At 29.2% G+C, this 16163-nt stretch overlaps 1 protein-coding gene across 1 annotated transcript; it reads left to right on the top strand.

The window, feature by feature from the left end:
* Nucleotides 1–4531: 4531 nt before the first annotated feature.
* Nucleotides 4532–6288, top strand: LOC110622342 (lignin-forming anionic peroxidase). Its single transcript, XM_021766829.2, has 4 exons — nt 4532–4789; nt 4892–5083; nt 5286–5451; nt 5653–6288. The coding sequence occupies exons 1-4, from the start codon at nt 4571–4573 to the stop codon at nt 6039–6041; spliced, it is 966 nt and encodes a 321-aa protein (XP_021622521.1). The 5' UTR covers nt 4532–4570; the 3' UTR covers nt 6042–6288.
* The last annotated feature ends 9875 nt before the right edge of the window (nt 6289–16163 follow it).

Raw genomic sequence — 16163 nt, 5'->3', positions numbered from 1 at the left:
ATCTACGTTGCACTTTTTTCCCCCAAATGCATTGGCAGTTTTGGTTTTCACTTAAAAAAGTAATTATTTAGTTTTTTTTTTATAATTTTTATAATTCTATTTTTTAAAATAATTATTTTTAAATTTAAGATAATTGAATTATTTTATTTATCATATTTTCAAATGTGTAAATTGATAACGAAACATAAAATGAATATGGATTTTATTAACGTTTCGTTTGTTTATAAAATATAACTTATATTTAAAAGATTCATTATAAAAAAATTTTATACTTTATCATTTTTTCTGATTCAACTATATACTTTAAAAATAATAAATTTAAATTATTCTTTTAATTTTTTAAAAAAATTACATCTCCACTAATAGAAATTCATCGTCACCCATCATCATCATATAAAATAAAATAATTATAAAAATTTTTTATATTTTATAATTTTGTTTATAATTTTATTTTATATTTTAAAAATGGTAAATTTAATTCTATAATTTTAAAATTTCCATAATTTCACTCAATTATTAAAATAACCATTAATATATTAAAAATATCATGGCTTTTTTTAAAAATAAAAATATTATATCATTATCATATTATTATATTATCGTCGTATCATTAATGATAATACAATTTAAAATATTTACGTTTATAAAATAATTATTATAATTAATAAAATTTTTTAGTCAATTTTATAAAATCTCACAGAATTATATGATTTTTTATTAATGACATAATAGAAAATCAGTCTTGTTTTTTAACAGTTGGATGTAATGGCTGAAAATTTTAAAAATATAGAATTAAATTGATTATTTTTAAAATATAAAGCAAGATTGTAAAGAATGGTAAAGTATTAGTAGATTAAGGAAATTTTAAAGGTTAAATATAAATTTTGAAAAGTTAAAAATATAAATTTAAATTGACTATTTTAAAAATATACAGTAAAATTATAAAAATGATTTCTTTGGTAATGAATTCTATTTAAAAAATATTTTTTATATAAAATATTTTTGATGAAAAATATTTAAAAAAAATATTTTTTTTAAAAATTATTAGTTAATCTCTATAATATAGAATAATTAATTATTTAGTCTTTTAATTTTAAAAAAATATATTAAAATATCCATAACATTTTAAAAAATCTATTAGTAAGTCACTCTATTAATTAGTTAAGCATTTTACTATTTAGTATCTATTATTTTAAAAAATTTATTAATTAGTCCTTCGAATTTTAAAAAGTTTGCTAATTATTTTTTTCATATTAGGAATATTTTAAATTTTTTTACAATATTTAACAGTTAAAACATATATTTTAAAACTAAAAAATTAAAGTTTTTTTATATTATAAGAATTAAATAATAATTTTTTTAATTTTTAATTGTAATTCAAGAATAAGTCGTATAATTAATTAATTTATATAAAATAGTATAAATAAAATACTTAAAATTTGGAAAATAATTTTTTTAAATATGAAGTATTTTTACTTAAAATTCTCTTTGATTCATAAAATATTTCTGATTAATTATTTTTTTAGTATTTTAAATATTAAAAAATATAAAAAAATATTTTTCAGCAAATAAATTTACACTAAATTTCTAAATTTCAAATAGTGGGCAAATGTACAAAATAGAGGTTTGATTTTTATTTTTATTCAAATTTTAGGATTAGGTGGGGAATCAATCCCCCTTCATCAATGGAGAAAATAGTCACCGGATCACAGGATCCACTAGCAAGTTGCAAGTAATTACAAATCCAATCCTCATTATTCCTATGCAATGAGTACTATTTTCCTCCTCTGGACAAATTATCGCAGACACACAGGAGATTTATTTGACAATATCAGTAGTAATCCGCCTCTAGGCCGACTTCCCTGCTCCGCTATCTCAATTCTTTTAGCAGTAGCTATTTTAATAGTGATTAATTAAAACATAATTATGATTTTGTTAATAATTTCATGCATTAAATTATTTTCTATTAAAAGTATGGATTAAATTATAAATTTATTTAATTTATATAATCTAATTAAATTGACCGCCATACTATATATATATTTAAGATTAAATTAAAAATCTTATATAGATTAAGGAAAAAATAAACTATACTCCAAATAATTAAAGGGAGATTCTGGATAAGTCAATGAATCAAATTGATGCATGAGATGGTTTTGACATTTATATATGAATGGAATCAGAATTGTAATAAAGCAATTAAATTAAATATAAATAAATTTATGAAAAAAAAAGAAAAAATTCCACTTTGAATTTTACAAGTTCTTGGAACGCGCTTTAATCATTAGTCGATATTTTATTAAACACATATCTGACTGGAGAACGCAAGTTGCCTTTCTCTCGAATATTTTTTTTAAATTTAACTAAAATATTTTTTCTTAGCAGTATTTACCAAATACAATAATATTATACATTTAAAGGTTAAGTATTTGAAAATATTTTTTATTTTTTATATTTTTTAATCTTTAGACATACAATAAAATTAATCAATAAAAAAATTTTCTGATAAAAAAATTAACTCATTTTAAAAAAATATTTTATTTTTTTAAAAGAAAAAATTATATTCTAGACTTAAACGATTTTATTTACAATATTGTATAAAATTTCTTAATATTTTTATTTTTGTAATTAAAATTAAAAATTATGAAAATTAGTTATTTTTTTAAATATTCCCAATGGAAAATATTGTTTTCAAAAAATATTTTAAATATAATTTATTTCAAACGGAATCTAAACGTTAATATTTAATTATAATAGAAATTACATGAATTTATAATAATTAATTATTACAATAAAATTTATACATATATTATAAAAAATATTAGGGAAATTTATTATTTAGTATCTAAATATTGTCATTATTAACAAGTCAGTCCCTATATTTTTTTTTCATCAACAAAATAGTCCTTACATCATTTTTTCTTTAAAAATAAATGAAAAATGAGAGAAAATTTTTAAAATCCAATAATTTTACCCTAAAATAAAATATTTTATTTAATTTTTAGGTATTACCATTATTAATAAGTCAGTCTCTATATTTTAAAAAATTTATTAAAATTTTCTTATATTTTTTCAAATCTATTAAAATATTTTTATTTTTTCTCTTCATCAACGAAATAGTCATCTCCTTCTCTCTTTCTCTCTTCAAAGGAGAAGAAGAAGATGTAGATGAAGAAAAAAAAAGAAAAAGAAGAAGATGTAGATGAAGATGAAGAAGAAGAAGATAATGATGATAAGGAGACGTATATAAGAAGAAGAAGAATTAAAATCGAAAAAGAATAGAGGTAATTTGGTTTTTTATTATTTTTTAACGATAGAAATAGACAGAATAACTATTTTATTGATAAAAAGAAAATATAAGAACGTTTTAATAGGTTTCTGAAAATGTAGAGACTGCCTTGTTAATAATAATGATACTCAGAAACTAAATAAATCTCCCAAAATATTATTATCTTACATAAATGGGTTGTATGTTAAGATTTCTCAAACTTGTCTAAAAAATCTCTCAAACGTCGGTCTATGGCGTGGAACAATGATCATAATATTTTTTTTCTTTTTATTTATTATATAAAGGCAGAAATATATATATATATATAGATGTTGGGCAATTTACGTCGAATAGTCCAATCAATTAATGTATTTCATTAAAATTTCAAAATAATAAATTGATATTTTTTAAAAAATAATTTAAATGATTTTACTTGCAAATTAAGTATTGACTCCTAATTTTATGTTAAATGGTGGAATAACTGGTTGAGAAAGGAAAAAGAAAAAGAAAAGAAAAAAAAAACGTGAAATCATAGAATTTTTTTTAAAAAAAGATTGATTATACTGGAAAACAGATTAAATTTAAATTAAAATATTTTTTTAAGAGTAGATTGATTTATTTGAATATGAGATTAACCTTTAAATCAATATTCTGACTAATTTAAATGAATACTTCTATGATAATTCATATAAATTGTTGGATTGACACTTAATTTAAAAAAAAAGAAATAAAATATAAGATAATTTTAAATGTATTTTAAGAATGAGGAACCTCGAAGATTGATTCAAGTTTAAATAGAATTTTATAATGATGAAATTTTTTGTCATGTCCCGTGATTATCGTTCACACAAAATTATTGTCGTGGTCGAGGTCGAGCCATGCAGATAATACTCGGCACCAAGAAAAATTAAAAATTTTAATTATTGTCTGAATAAGAAAACATTTTGAATTCTACCCTCCAGTTATTTGATAAGTTGTAAGTTTAGTTGGGTGAACGTTCTCGGTCGGCTGCTGAAAGAATCCAAGCAAGTGAGTAGTTCTTAATTAAATGTTTTCAAATCTTCGAGTTATTCCTCAAAAGCACAATGCCTAGAAAGTAAGACCCTTCAAATTTCATTTTATCTGACTTAGTAATTACACTCTATTATATTAAATGCTAAGACTTTTCAGGCGGTTCCTTTCTGAATTGGTCACTAAATTCTTAGACAGCCCACTATAAATAGCTCTAATCCTTGCTCTTCTTCTTCACCCAAAACTCAATTCTCTCTCTATTTGTCTAATAAGGAAAAAAAATATATTACGATGGACTCTCGTTCATCTTTTTCTTGCATGGTTTTGACAACAGTCTTATTGATTTTCTCAAGCTTTCCATGTAAAGCTCAACTTTCTTCCAACTTCTATGACAGTACATGTCCTAATGCACTCAGTACTATAAGGTCAGTTATTGATGCTGCTGTCTCGAATGAGCAGAGAATGGCTGCTTCACTCATTCGCCTTCACTTCCATGATTGCTTTGTTCAGGTAGCTAGCTACTTCACAGTTTCATATATATACACGTTTATTGAGTCTTTTTTTGGCATATTATGTATGTAGAGATTATTGAAACTTTGTTTCTAATTGCAGGGTTGTGATGGGTCAATTTTGCTGGAAGATACAGCGTCGTTTACTGGAGAAAGAACTGCTCGCAACAATGCTGGTTCCGTCAGAGGATTCGGAGTCATAGATGATGCTAAGGCTCAAGTTGAGAGCATTTGTCCTGGAATTGTATCTTGTGCAGATATTCTTGCAGTTGCAGCTCGCGATTCATCCGTCGCTGTAAGCTTCTTCCTCCAACCTTTTTAACCGAACCCGGTCCACAATCGGCCAAAACACCTCCACGCCACAAATAAATGGATTACTTCATAAAAAAAGAACGATAAAACTCATTTTAATATCTCTGTGTTGAATAATTTCCCCACAGCTTGAACTTTGTAATTAGGTTATTTGCGTAATGAGTTCTGCGTAATTTTAAACACAGGTTGGTGGACCATCTTGGACAGTGAATCTTGGAAGAAGAGACTCCACCAGTGCTAGCCGAAGTCTAGCTGACAGCGACCTTCCTGCCTTTACAGACAGCCTAGACAGGCTCATTTCTTTGTTCGGAAACAAGAATTTAAATGCAAGAGATATGGTTGCTCTTTCAGGTTTGTGCACAAGAATGAAAGACTAGCTTAGACCTGGTATTCAAAACACATAAATATGTATTATTTTATGAAAAATCACATGAAACCTACGTCCACATCGGGTTGTTTTAGGTTGATTGGTCAAGAATTTACAATTATATTCTACGTACATGCATGCAATTAGAGTAGACTGAGAAGGCTAAAACATTGGAATTCTTACAGGATCACATACAATTGGACAAGCTAGATGCCTGACCTTCCGTGGAAGGATTTACAACAACGCAAGTGATATTGATCCTGATTTTGCCAACACAAGAAGAAGCCAATGTCCAAATACTGGTGGGGATGGAAATCTTGCACCTCTTGATCTGGTGACACCTAATACATTCGACAACAACTACTACTCGAATCTTATTGCAAGAAGAGGACTTCTTGAATCAGACCAGGTGCTTTTCAGTGGCGGATCTACAGACAGCATTGTTAATGAGTACAGCTCAGACTCTTCAGCTTTCAGTTCTGATTTTGCGTCTGCCATGGTTAAGATGGGTAACATAGACCCACTCACTGGTTCTCAAGGAGAGATTCGCAGGATTTGCACTGCTGTCAACTAATTTCTCAACGGATCTTTCAAGCGTCTAGATATTTATAAGTATGTCCCGATCGAAATAAATTGTATCAAAATCAATATATAGATATGTTCCATTTGAGGCATTTTGTCGTTTATTTATTTTCAACTGAAGTGTGTTTAATTCCTCGAAGTTGTAAGTGTAATTGATCTCTACTTGTCCTGAGATAGAAATGTAATGTATTTTTCCCTGTTATTGCTCGAGCAATTCATAAATTAAGAGAAAAAAAACTTACAGCAACGACAATAACTATTTTTCAGCGGCAAATATTGCAAAACATCTATAAACATAATTGCTGGCATTAAATTTTAGCAGAATATTTTATATTTTTAATAATAAAAATTTTTATCGCTGATTTTAATATTTTCGCAAGTAAATTAGTATTATTAGAAATTTATCAATTGGTTTATAAGTTGATGCAAAAAAATATGAAACGTTCAAAATTATATATGTAGACGCAAATACAAAATAATATTGCCCTAAAATCTTATATTTAAGTAAAGATCTATTCACCTAAAAAATTCAAACTTTACGAATTTTCACATTTATATTCTAAACTTTTAATTATGAATAAAAAAATTTCAATTTTTAAATTTATTATAATTATAATAATTTTTTCAATTAATTTTGATCATAATTAAACTAGCTCATGTGTCGTTATTTTTGTTATATAAATAACTTGATTAATTTAAATTAAATTTTAGTTAAATTCTTAATTACTTAAAATTTTCTATTAAAATTTTTATTTAAATATGATAAAATTAAATATTTCAATTACATAATTTAGAAATGATATTATATATATTAGTAAACATTTCAGTTGTTGGAGTCCCACTCTCTTAATTCCCTGAAAAAACAAAAATTAATAAAAAAATGGTATTATATATATTAGTAAAACAGTGTATGAAAAAAAGAGCTTTAGATATATTAGTTTTAAGAAGGATAATTGAGATATCAACAATCCACAAATCTATAAATATCGGAGAAAGCCACAATTTTAGACTTTTGTAGAGCCTGACCTTGCCTAACAAGCCACCATTAATAGCCATCTCAATCTATTAGGAAATTTAAACATACAAAGTCCAAATTTTCCCTTATATTGTATTAATTATATTGGACGTCTAAGGATCATATTTAGGATTTTTATTTTTTTTATTAAAATTAGGGTGAAAACCATTCGATGTAAATTAAAATAATTGATTAAATTTATTTAATTCGAAAATTTAACTTGATTTAGTTTTGATTTTTAAAAATTTTAATTTAGTTTTAAAAAATTAATAAAATCTCGAATAATGAATCCCACTGTATATATTTTGTATTATAAGGATGGATCGATGAATAGTGGTATATAATTAAGTTTTTTTATTATGATGATATATGTTTTAAAGTGTTTGGATGAAAGAATATGAACTATGAAATTTTTTGTAGTTTTCAATATTCAATGTTTGTTATTTTTTATTATTAAATAAAAACCAAGATTAGAATATTTAAATTAAATTTTAAAATATTAAAAATAAAATTTAAAATAAAAAATTAATAAAAAAGTATATTAAAAACTCAACTCAACTAAATTAAATCATGATAATTTTATTCAGTTTAATTTCTCTCTTAATTTGATTTAGTTTGAGTTTAATCTTAAAATTTAATTTAATTTTAAATTGAATTGATCGAATATTACTCTCAATTGAAATCATAGAATTCAACTTAAGTATACTAAGTTATTGGATTAAACTAAATTATATACCTTTTTAAAATAGAGTAAGAACGAAAATACACTTCTCTTTTAGATCAATTAATTTAAAAAAGTCTAAAGACTTGCGTATTTATATTTAAATTCAAAATTTTTAATTTTAGTTTAATTGGTTTTATATATATATATAACTAATGACCATAGGATTGAAAAAAGTTTAATAAATATTTAAATTTTAATTTAATTAGCTCAACGTTTATATTAGGTATAATTTTAATCTATTTTTAAAAGTTAAACTATAAAAATTAAGATAAAATCAAATTAAATTAAATGATATATTAATTTAACGGTTAAATATATACTCACAATTTCAATGATTTTATTTTGTATTAATAATTATAAAAATTTTATAATAAATATATTATTTTTAATTATTTTATACATGCTGTAATTTTAAATTAAATATATTTTTTATAAAATATTTATAATTATTATTATAAAATAATTTTTTTATTATAAATCATTTTATATTTGAAATTCAGATAATCTGGATTCACATTAGGTAAGTCCATTAAAAAAAATAAAGTATTTTTTTTAAGTTATAAATATATTTTATATTTAAAATTTAAGCTCAAAACTAAAAATTAAAAATAAAAAACTCTGGTGATCCCATTTGAGCTTTTGTGATTTTATATACAGAGTCTTTAATGTATTCATAATTATAACTATTGTATAATAAGAATCTTCCAAGATTTCTTCTACTTAGGATGGAGAAAAGTCAAAATAGGTTAAAGCAGGATTAGCTTAGCTTGTCCAGCAATTTTTCTTAGTAATTAAGTATTATTGATCCAACTTGAATTTTCTGCTTCCCAATTAATAGCAAGCATAAGCATGTCAATGCCGCTTTGACAATTCTACCGTTTTGTCCAAAATGACACCTCCTTTAAGCTCAAATCAGATTTGGTCAACTTCCTTATTGTTTCAAAGAAAAATTTAAAATAACCATAAAAATGAGTTATTCTTATCTACATTTGATTCATAGTAGAATTTACAAATAGAAATTAATTTCTATTTGTAAAAAATAAAAATTTATTTATAATTAAGTTTACAAAATTGAACACAAATGGATTGAATTCATTGTTTTAAGTCTCAATTTTAATTTCATCGAAACGGATTCAGATCTCATTTAAATTACAAAAAGATTCTCAAATAACAAAATGGTTTGTATTATAAAATATTATAAACCATTCTTCCCTTATACACTGTTTATTGCCATCACGGCAAATATAGACAATTCATTCTTCTTTTTATGTGTCATAGTAAATCCTTGTGACATCTCGTATTAGTTGAACTTCATGAAAGAACAAGAGTGCTCTGAGTTATGAATCAACTCAAAGAAAGAAAAAGATTAAACGAAACGGTATAGAGTGAATTAATAAAACGGCGCATTTAATTAACAAGAAAAGTTGAAGAAGCTTTGAAGAGTCAAAGACGTATTTTTAGAAGGGTAATTAGGCTGTTATTTTGAGTGAAAAATACCAGAAATGTAAATTGCATGTGATTGAGCCGACAATGGAAGATTCGAGAATTCTTTCTTATGTGTATGCATATTTGTACACTCTTGATGTAAAATCATATAGAAATAACATAACCAACATTCATTCATTCATTCATTCATGTTGTAACGATCCGGAAACCGGACCACTATCGGCGTTAGGGTTCAGATCGACTTAAAATCGCCGGAACCCATAGCAAGTCTATTGTACATCTTGTTACACCTGATAAAATCCCATACATGACCACAAGATATAACAAAAACATAAACATCCCATGAACTAAGACTCGACTTGTGCATGTATCAAAACTGAAAATATAAATCCATACTAGAACTCTCATCAAATGCTCCAATATTGTAACGACCCGGAAACCAGACCGCTACCGGCGCTAGGATCCAGATGGACATAAGGCCGCTGAGACCCGTAGCAAGCCTAACATACATCATGTATACCTGTTAAATCCCATACATGATCAAACATAAACATAAAACCTTAAACTTAATCTTTCATTTACCAAGCTCAATCTGTGCATGCACAACTCATAAACATAAAACCCCACATTGGAGCCCTCATCAAATGCTCCAATAGGGCAACATCTCATTCATTAAGCTTGGTTTATATAAACATCATTAAAACTTTTCATTAAAAAGATCATGTGAAAAAGGGATTAACTTTACATATTAGGGTCAAGTACAACTCTAAACCTCAATATACATCATTACATTACATTACTGAACTATACATCACATTACATCATTTTCATGTCCACATCTAGCTATTACATAAAACTTGACTTTACTCTTGCTGACATTCTGATCTAGCCCGTACCTGCAAACCTGGGGGATTAAGGGAATGGGGTGAGCTACTAGAGCCCAATGAACAGAATGGTAAAACATTATATTTAAAACATATGATCTCATGGAATGCATCACATCACAAACAAATCACATTCAAGGATGAACTTGTCACCAATAGCCCTCTACATAGCATTCCAATGTGCCAGGGGCGTAGAATGGGCCTCACTGGTCTTTCTCTTACATTAACATACATAACATTCCTAAATGCCAGGGGCATAGAATGGGCCTCACTGGTCTTTCTCTTACATAGTGCCAGGGGCGTAGAATGGGCCTCACTAGTCTTTTCATACTGTATCATCACCATATCATATCATATCATAGGGAGGGCTAAAGGATCACTCAACATTCATCCACATCATCATCATATTATGTAATACAACATATTCGTGAATTCTAATGCAAACAACCTAATATATCACATGGCATTCGTGATGCATGAACATGCTCAAATTTATTTATTTGCTTTGAAAATAAAAGTCCATTCTACTCACCTCAGGCTAGCTCTGACAAGACACTGGAGCATCTATCTCACTGCTGGGGTCCTTGGTTCCTCGGGTCCGAACCTACACAGGTGGACTCAAGTGAGGGACCAACATACATGAACATGACTCTAAACTACTCTCCAAAAATCTCCTAAAACACCTTAAAACAACCATAGAAAACATGCAAAGGAAGGCTGAACAGGGCACTTTCGGCGGCAGGTTCTGCGGCCGAAAGTCCCTCTAGAGCTGAAACTCAGTCACTTTCGGCGGCACCTTCGGTGGCCGAAAGTCCCTTCCAAAGACGAAACTCATGCATGTTCGGCGGCACCTTCGGCGGCCTAAACTCCCTTCCAGAGCCGAAAGTCCACTTTCGGGGGTAGGGTTCGGCAGCCAAAGGCTTGCCTCCACAGGCAGGTTCGGCAGCCGAAAGTCCCTTCGGCTGCCGAACCTGAGTTCTTCTAAAGGGTAGAACTCAGCCTCCACAATGCACATTTGCCTCCCAAACCATTCAAACATGCATTTACCTATTCTACAACAAGCATACACAAGCAAATAAGCATTTAGGGGTCTCAAACTATCCTAAACCCCAACACAAACAGAAAAGGCAACTCAAACAACATACATTACTCATAAACTCAACATTAACCCTAACATGCAATCAACTAACTTACACATGCATTTTTACCCCATAAACTTCATAAAACTTGTTTAAAACATATCAGAAAGGTAGGATCTAGGCTTACCTCTTGAAGATCGAGAGGAAAGATGATCCTAACTTGGAGATGGGAGAAATCTAGCTCTTTGGACCTCCAAGCTCCAAAACTTGCTCTAAGCTTCAAAAATCTTCAAAACCAAGTTAAAACTTGTTAAAACTCGAAAGATTTGAGGAAGAACATCAAAACTAACCATGGGAGGGCATGGACTCACCGTTGGCTGAAAATAGGGGAGAAAGCTCGCCCATTTTGGGCCATGGGTCCTTTTATAGGTGGCTAGCCAGGCCACCTTCGGAAGCCGAAGGCGACTCCAAAACGCATTCATGTTCGGCGGCCGAACTTCATGTTCGGCGGCCGAACTTCAAGTTCGGCGGCCGAACCTGAAAATGCCTCCATGGTCTTTTTCATTTAAAACTCAATTTCTTTCTTACTTAAAACTATAAAATACATTAAAACATTTTATGAAAACATGATTTTACCCTTCTAGAGGTTTCTGACAATCGAGATTCCACCCGACGGTAGGAATTTCGATACCGGAATCTAGCCGGGTATTAAAAGTATGGTAAACACACATGCCTCAAACTTAGTTCAAATATAACTCATAATTAAAACTTTTACATAAGAATCATATAAACTGGAATTACAAAGACAAAACTAAGGCAAAGTATACTTCTAAAACCATAAAATAATACATGTCCACATCTATACTATTACAAGAAGCTATACCAGCAACTCAGCCGACTTCCCCGAGCTAACTTTGATCATGCAAACCTGGGGTTAGGGGAAAGGGATAAGTTACAAGAGCCTAGTGAGCAGAGCATGAAAACAGTTTAATAAACATATGATCGAATGAAATGCGTCACAACACAAACAATACACATCAAGATGGACTTGTCACCAGTAACCCTCTACATATTCCAATAATGCCCAGCCCACAACGGGAGCTCCTCAGGACTTCCTCTTAAATATAACATAATATATCCATAATGCCAGGGGCATAAAATGGGTCTCAACCTGGACTTTCATATACATCATAACATATCATACTCGAGGGCTAGTGGATCATTCAATATTCATCCACATCAATAGTAAATTATGCATTGCATCATATTCGTGAATTCTAATCCAAAACAACCTAATACTATACATGACATTCGTGATGCATGAGCATGCTTAAAAAGGTTTAATTTCTTGAAATAGTGATTCAGTTTAGTTCTACTCACCTTTGGCTGACGCTCGCCTAAAACTGACACAATTATCTCACTGCAGGCCTCTACGGTCTCCCAGGTCCGATCCTACATAGATGGATTCAAATGAGGGACCAAACATAACTATTACAAGACTCTAAACAACTCCTCGAAAATCCCCTAAAACATACCAAAGCATACATACAAAACAAGCAGAAGAAGGCTGGGCAGGGGACTTTCGGCGGCTGGTTCAGCGGCCGAAGGTCCCTCACAGATCCGAAAGTCAGGGACTTTCGGGAGCAGGTTCGACGGCCTAAACTCCACACAAATTTGAAAGTCAGGGACTTTCAGAGGCAGGTTCGACGGTCTAAACCCCACACAGATCCGAAGGTTGAAACCTTCAGAGGCGGGTTAGGCGGCCAAAAGGCTGCCTCCACAAGCAGGTTCGGCGGTCGAACCGGGGTTCTCCAGCAAGGCAAAACCCGATTTTGCTGTATGCACAAAGCCACCAAACACTCCGATCCTCACACTCAACTATTCATAAATATTCATACTCACTCAACATGCATAAGGGACATAAAAACTAGCTTAATTTCCATCAAGCAACAACAAAAACAACACAAGAGAAAACATTCATTATCAACCTAACTCAAACCCTAAAATTTTAGATTTAACCATTTCATGCATTAACAACCCTTAACCCCTTCTTAAAACTTATTTAAAACATGGGAAAAGCAAAGATCTAAACTTACATCTTATAGATCTAAAGGAAGCAGCAACCCAAACTTGGAGATGAGAGAAAATCAATCTCCGGAGGTCTCCAAGGTTTAAAACTTAGATTCAAACTCAAATCTTCAAAATCAAAAGAAAACTCATGAATTTTCTGAAAAATTTGAAGAAAATTCAATAAGAGCATCAAAGGGAGGGCATGGACCTACCTCTGCCCGAAAATGGAGAGAAAGCTCTCTCATTTTTGGGCTGAAGTCCTCTTATAGATGGCTGGATAAACCACTTTTGGCAGCCGAACAAGAAGGTCTAGCGGCGGCATGGAGGAACCACCTTCGGAGGCCGAACTTGAAGGTTTGGCGGCCGAACATGGGGTTTGCTCGAAAAATATTCCTTTTTCTTTTCTCAATATTAAAATTCAGAATTCAAATTCATTTTATGAAAACCTTAATTTTTACCATTCTAAGATATTCTAGCTTTGAGATTCCGAATTTCAATGGGGATTCCGTCGGAAGATTGGAATTTCGACGCAGGAATTTAGCCGGGTATTACACATGTTCTCTCTCTTCAAAATGGTAGTTTTTTCTAAAATTACTTTTGTTCATAGTATTAGAGCCTAATGATCGCTTCCATAAAATTTTATTCTCATCCATCTAATCAAAGATTCACACAAGCACAACTGCTGTAAAAGATGGATAAACCTTCCAGAAATGAAAAGGATCGAGATCAATTGTTGCTTCAAAACTTGAATCATCTAGGTAGGTGACTAGTAAGCTTCAACTTACTTGAGAAAATTACTTAACTTGGAGTAGATCCATACTTATTGCTTTATAAGCCAAAGACAAACTTGGCTTCATTAATGACAATTGCAAAATGCCAACTGAAAGTGGTCCAAATCTGGAAAAATAGTTTAAAGTAGATAGCATAGATAGCATGGTGATTTCTTGGATCCCTAACTCAATCCCTAAAGAAATAGTAGAAGCATTTCTATATATGGCTGATGTGAAAGATTTTTGGGATGAACTTGTCCAGAGATTTGAGAAAAGTAACGGGCCACAACTTTATCAAATAAATGGAGAGATATGCTACTCTCAATCAAGGTACCATGTATGTGATGATCAAGGTTACTAAACCCGGTTCGGTTAAGAAATTGATAAAAGTAAAGAGTTGAGGGTTTAAAATTCAATCGTGGTCGCATTATCATACCTAATTAGACTAACCAATAACTCCAAAATATCCCAACCTTTATGTGCATGAGGGCAATGAAGGAAAATATGTGCTGAACTCTCATTTTCTAAACAGTAAAGGTAAGAGGCAGAGATATTGACAAATTTCTGTTGCAATTTGAGATTTGTGGGTAGGATATCTCTAAGGAGTCTCTACATGAAATTTTTAAATTTTAGAAGTACGTGTAACTTTCAGAACTTACTCCAATCCCTAGGTATGCCATGACAAGCAATCAAGTTATCAAAATGTACAACAACATGATAATCAGACTTAACACTATACTTCCCAAAACTTGTAAAGTACCAAATTAATCTATCACGATGAGTAAAGACACTTAACTGAATCTTACTTATTTGGTCAATATCACTAGGGATGAAAAGTTATTTTATAAGGTCAAAATTCCATTTCCTCCCATCCTCCATAATCAAACTAGATACCGTGAGATCCTCTATGTCTTCAATACATGGAGTTTCTAAATAAAAATGCTGATTGTCAATCAACTATGGGTCTTTCCAAACTTGTATAACTTAACCGTTCCCTACTCTTTATCTTAACCCTTTACTCAGCAAATCCTGCAATAAGTTTTTTTAAACAAAACTAAGATTAGTCATTTCTTTTGCTTGCAGAAAATTTCCCTTAAAAAATATTTAGTTTTGAAAATTTTACTAACAAAAGCATATGGATCGGAAATAAGTCTCCAACCAGTAATATAAAATTAAAGTGATAAAATTTTTGAAAATACATCTTTCCGTATTCTTTTTCAAGAGCCATAAATTTCAATGATAATGGGGTTGTTGTTAATATTGAATTTTATTGAATTTTTTAATGATAGAATTTTCTTTAACTTTGAAAAAAAAAAAACTACAACTTGAACTTAGAAAGGATTAATTTTACTATTATCTCTCAATTTATGTAATTATATTAATAAAATTCATCAACTTCAATTTGTATTATAATTTTTTTTTAATTTTAATACGAATATTGTTAAAGTTTCTATCATACACTATTATTAAAAAATGGGATGAGATCATATGAAAGGTAGATATGCAGAAGGTTGTAAAGTTAATTTTGTCTTTAACAATTGTGATTATATGCTGAGGACACTTTACACAGTAACAAGCACACAATTTATTACACAAAGCAACATGCCAACATTCTTGGATATTAAAATGCTAAATTGAAAAAGCGAATTGAATATACACTGAAAAATATAATTAAATCTGTTCAATTTTTCAGTTTCAATAAATGAGAGGTGGCGCAAAAGAAAAATTAAAAATTTATTTAGTTGGAGTTAATTTAATTAAGAATTTTTAAATTTTAAAAGAATATTAAAATTGTATCTATTGATATTTTTTTGATTTTTTAAGAAATTAAAAGTATTTTTTAAATAAATTTAAACTAAATAAAACTTAAAAAATGCAGGAAAAGAGGAGACACCAGAGAGATAAAAGGAAAATGACGATGAATTACTAGATAAAGACGAACTTGATTGGGTCTGTGAATAGAGCGGGAAACATGAGGGAAAAATAAATTATAAAATATAATTTTAATTAATTAAAAGTTTCCATAGAAATGCCAAATTATTAAAAAATTATATATATTTTTTAATTTGATAAAATCCACGTCGACATATAAATTACTTATAAAACCAGAGAAAATTCTTAAACGG

Source organism: Manihot esculenta, chromosome 1 (assembly GCF_001659605.2).
Source record: "Manihot esculenta cultivar AM560-2 chromosome 1, M.esculenta_v8, whole genome shotgun sequence".
Lineage (NCBI taxonomy): Eukaryota > Viridiplantae > Streptophyta > Magnoliopsida > Malpighiales > Euphorbiaceae > Manihot > Manihot esculenta.
The sequence above is the reverse complement of the archived record's forward strand: the minus strand, read 5'-3'. Positions and strand labels throughout refer to the sequence as shown.

Bases quoted from the DNA above. Each gene is read 5' to 3' on its own strand.
- LOC110622342 (XM_021766829.2), top strand. From the start codon at position 4,571: ATGGACTCTCGTTCATCTTTTTCTTGCATGGTTTTGACAACAGTCTTA. The intron at 5,084-5,285 runs GTAAGCTTCTTC...TTTTAAACACAG, and splicing joins CTCGCGATTCATCCGTCGCT to GTTGGTGGACCATCTTGGAC. The intron at 5,452-5,652 runs GTTTGTGCACAA...GAATTCTTACAG, and splicing joins AGATATGGTTGCTCTTTCAG to GATCACATACAATTGGACAA.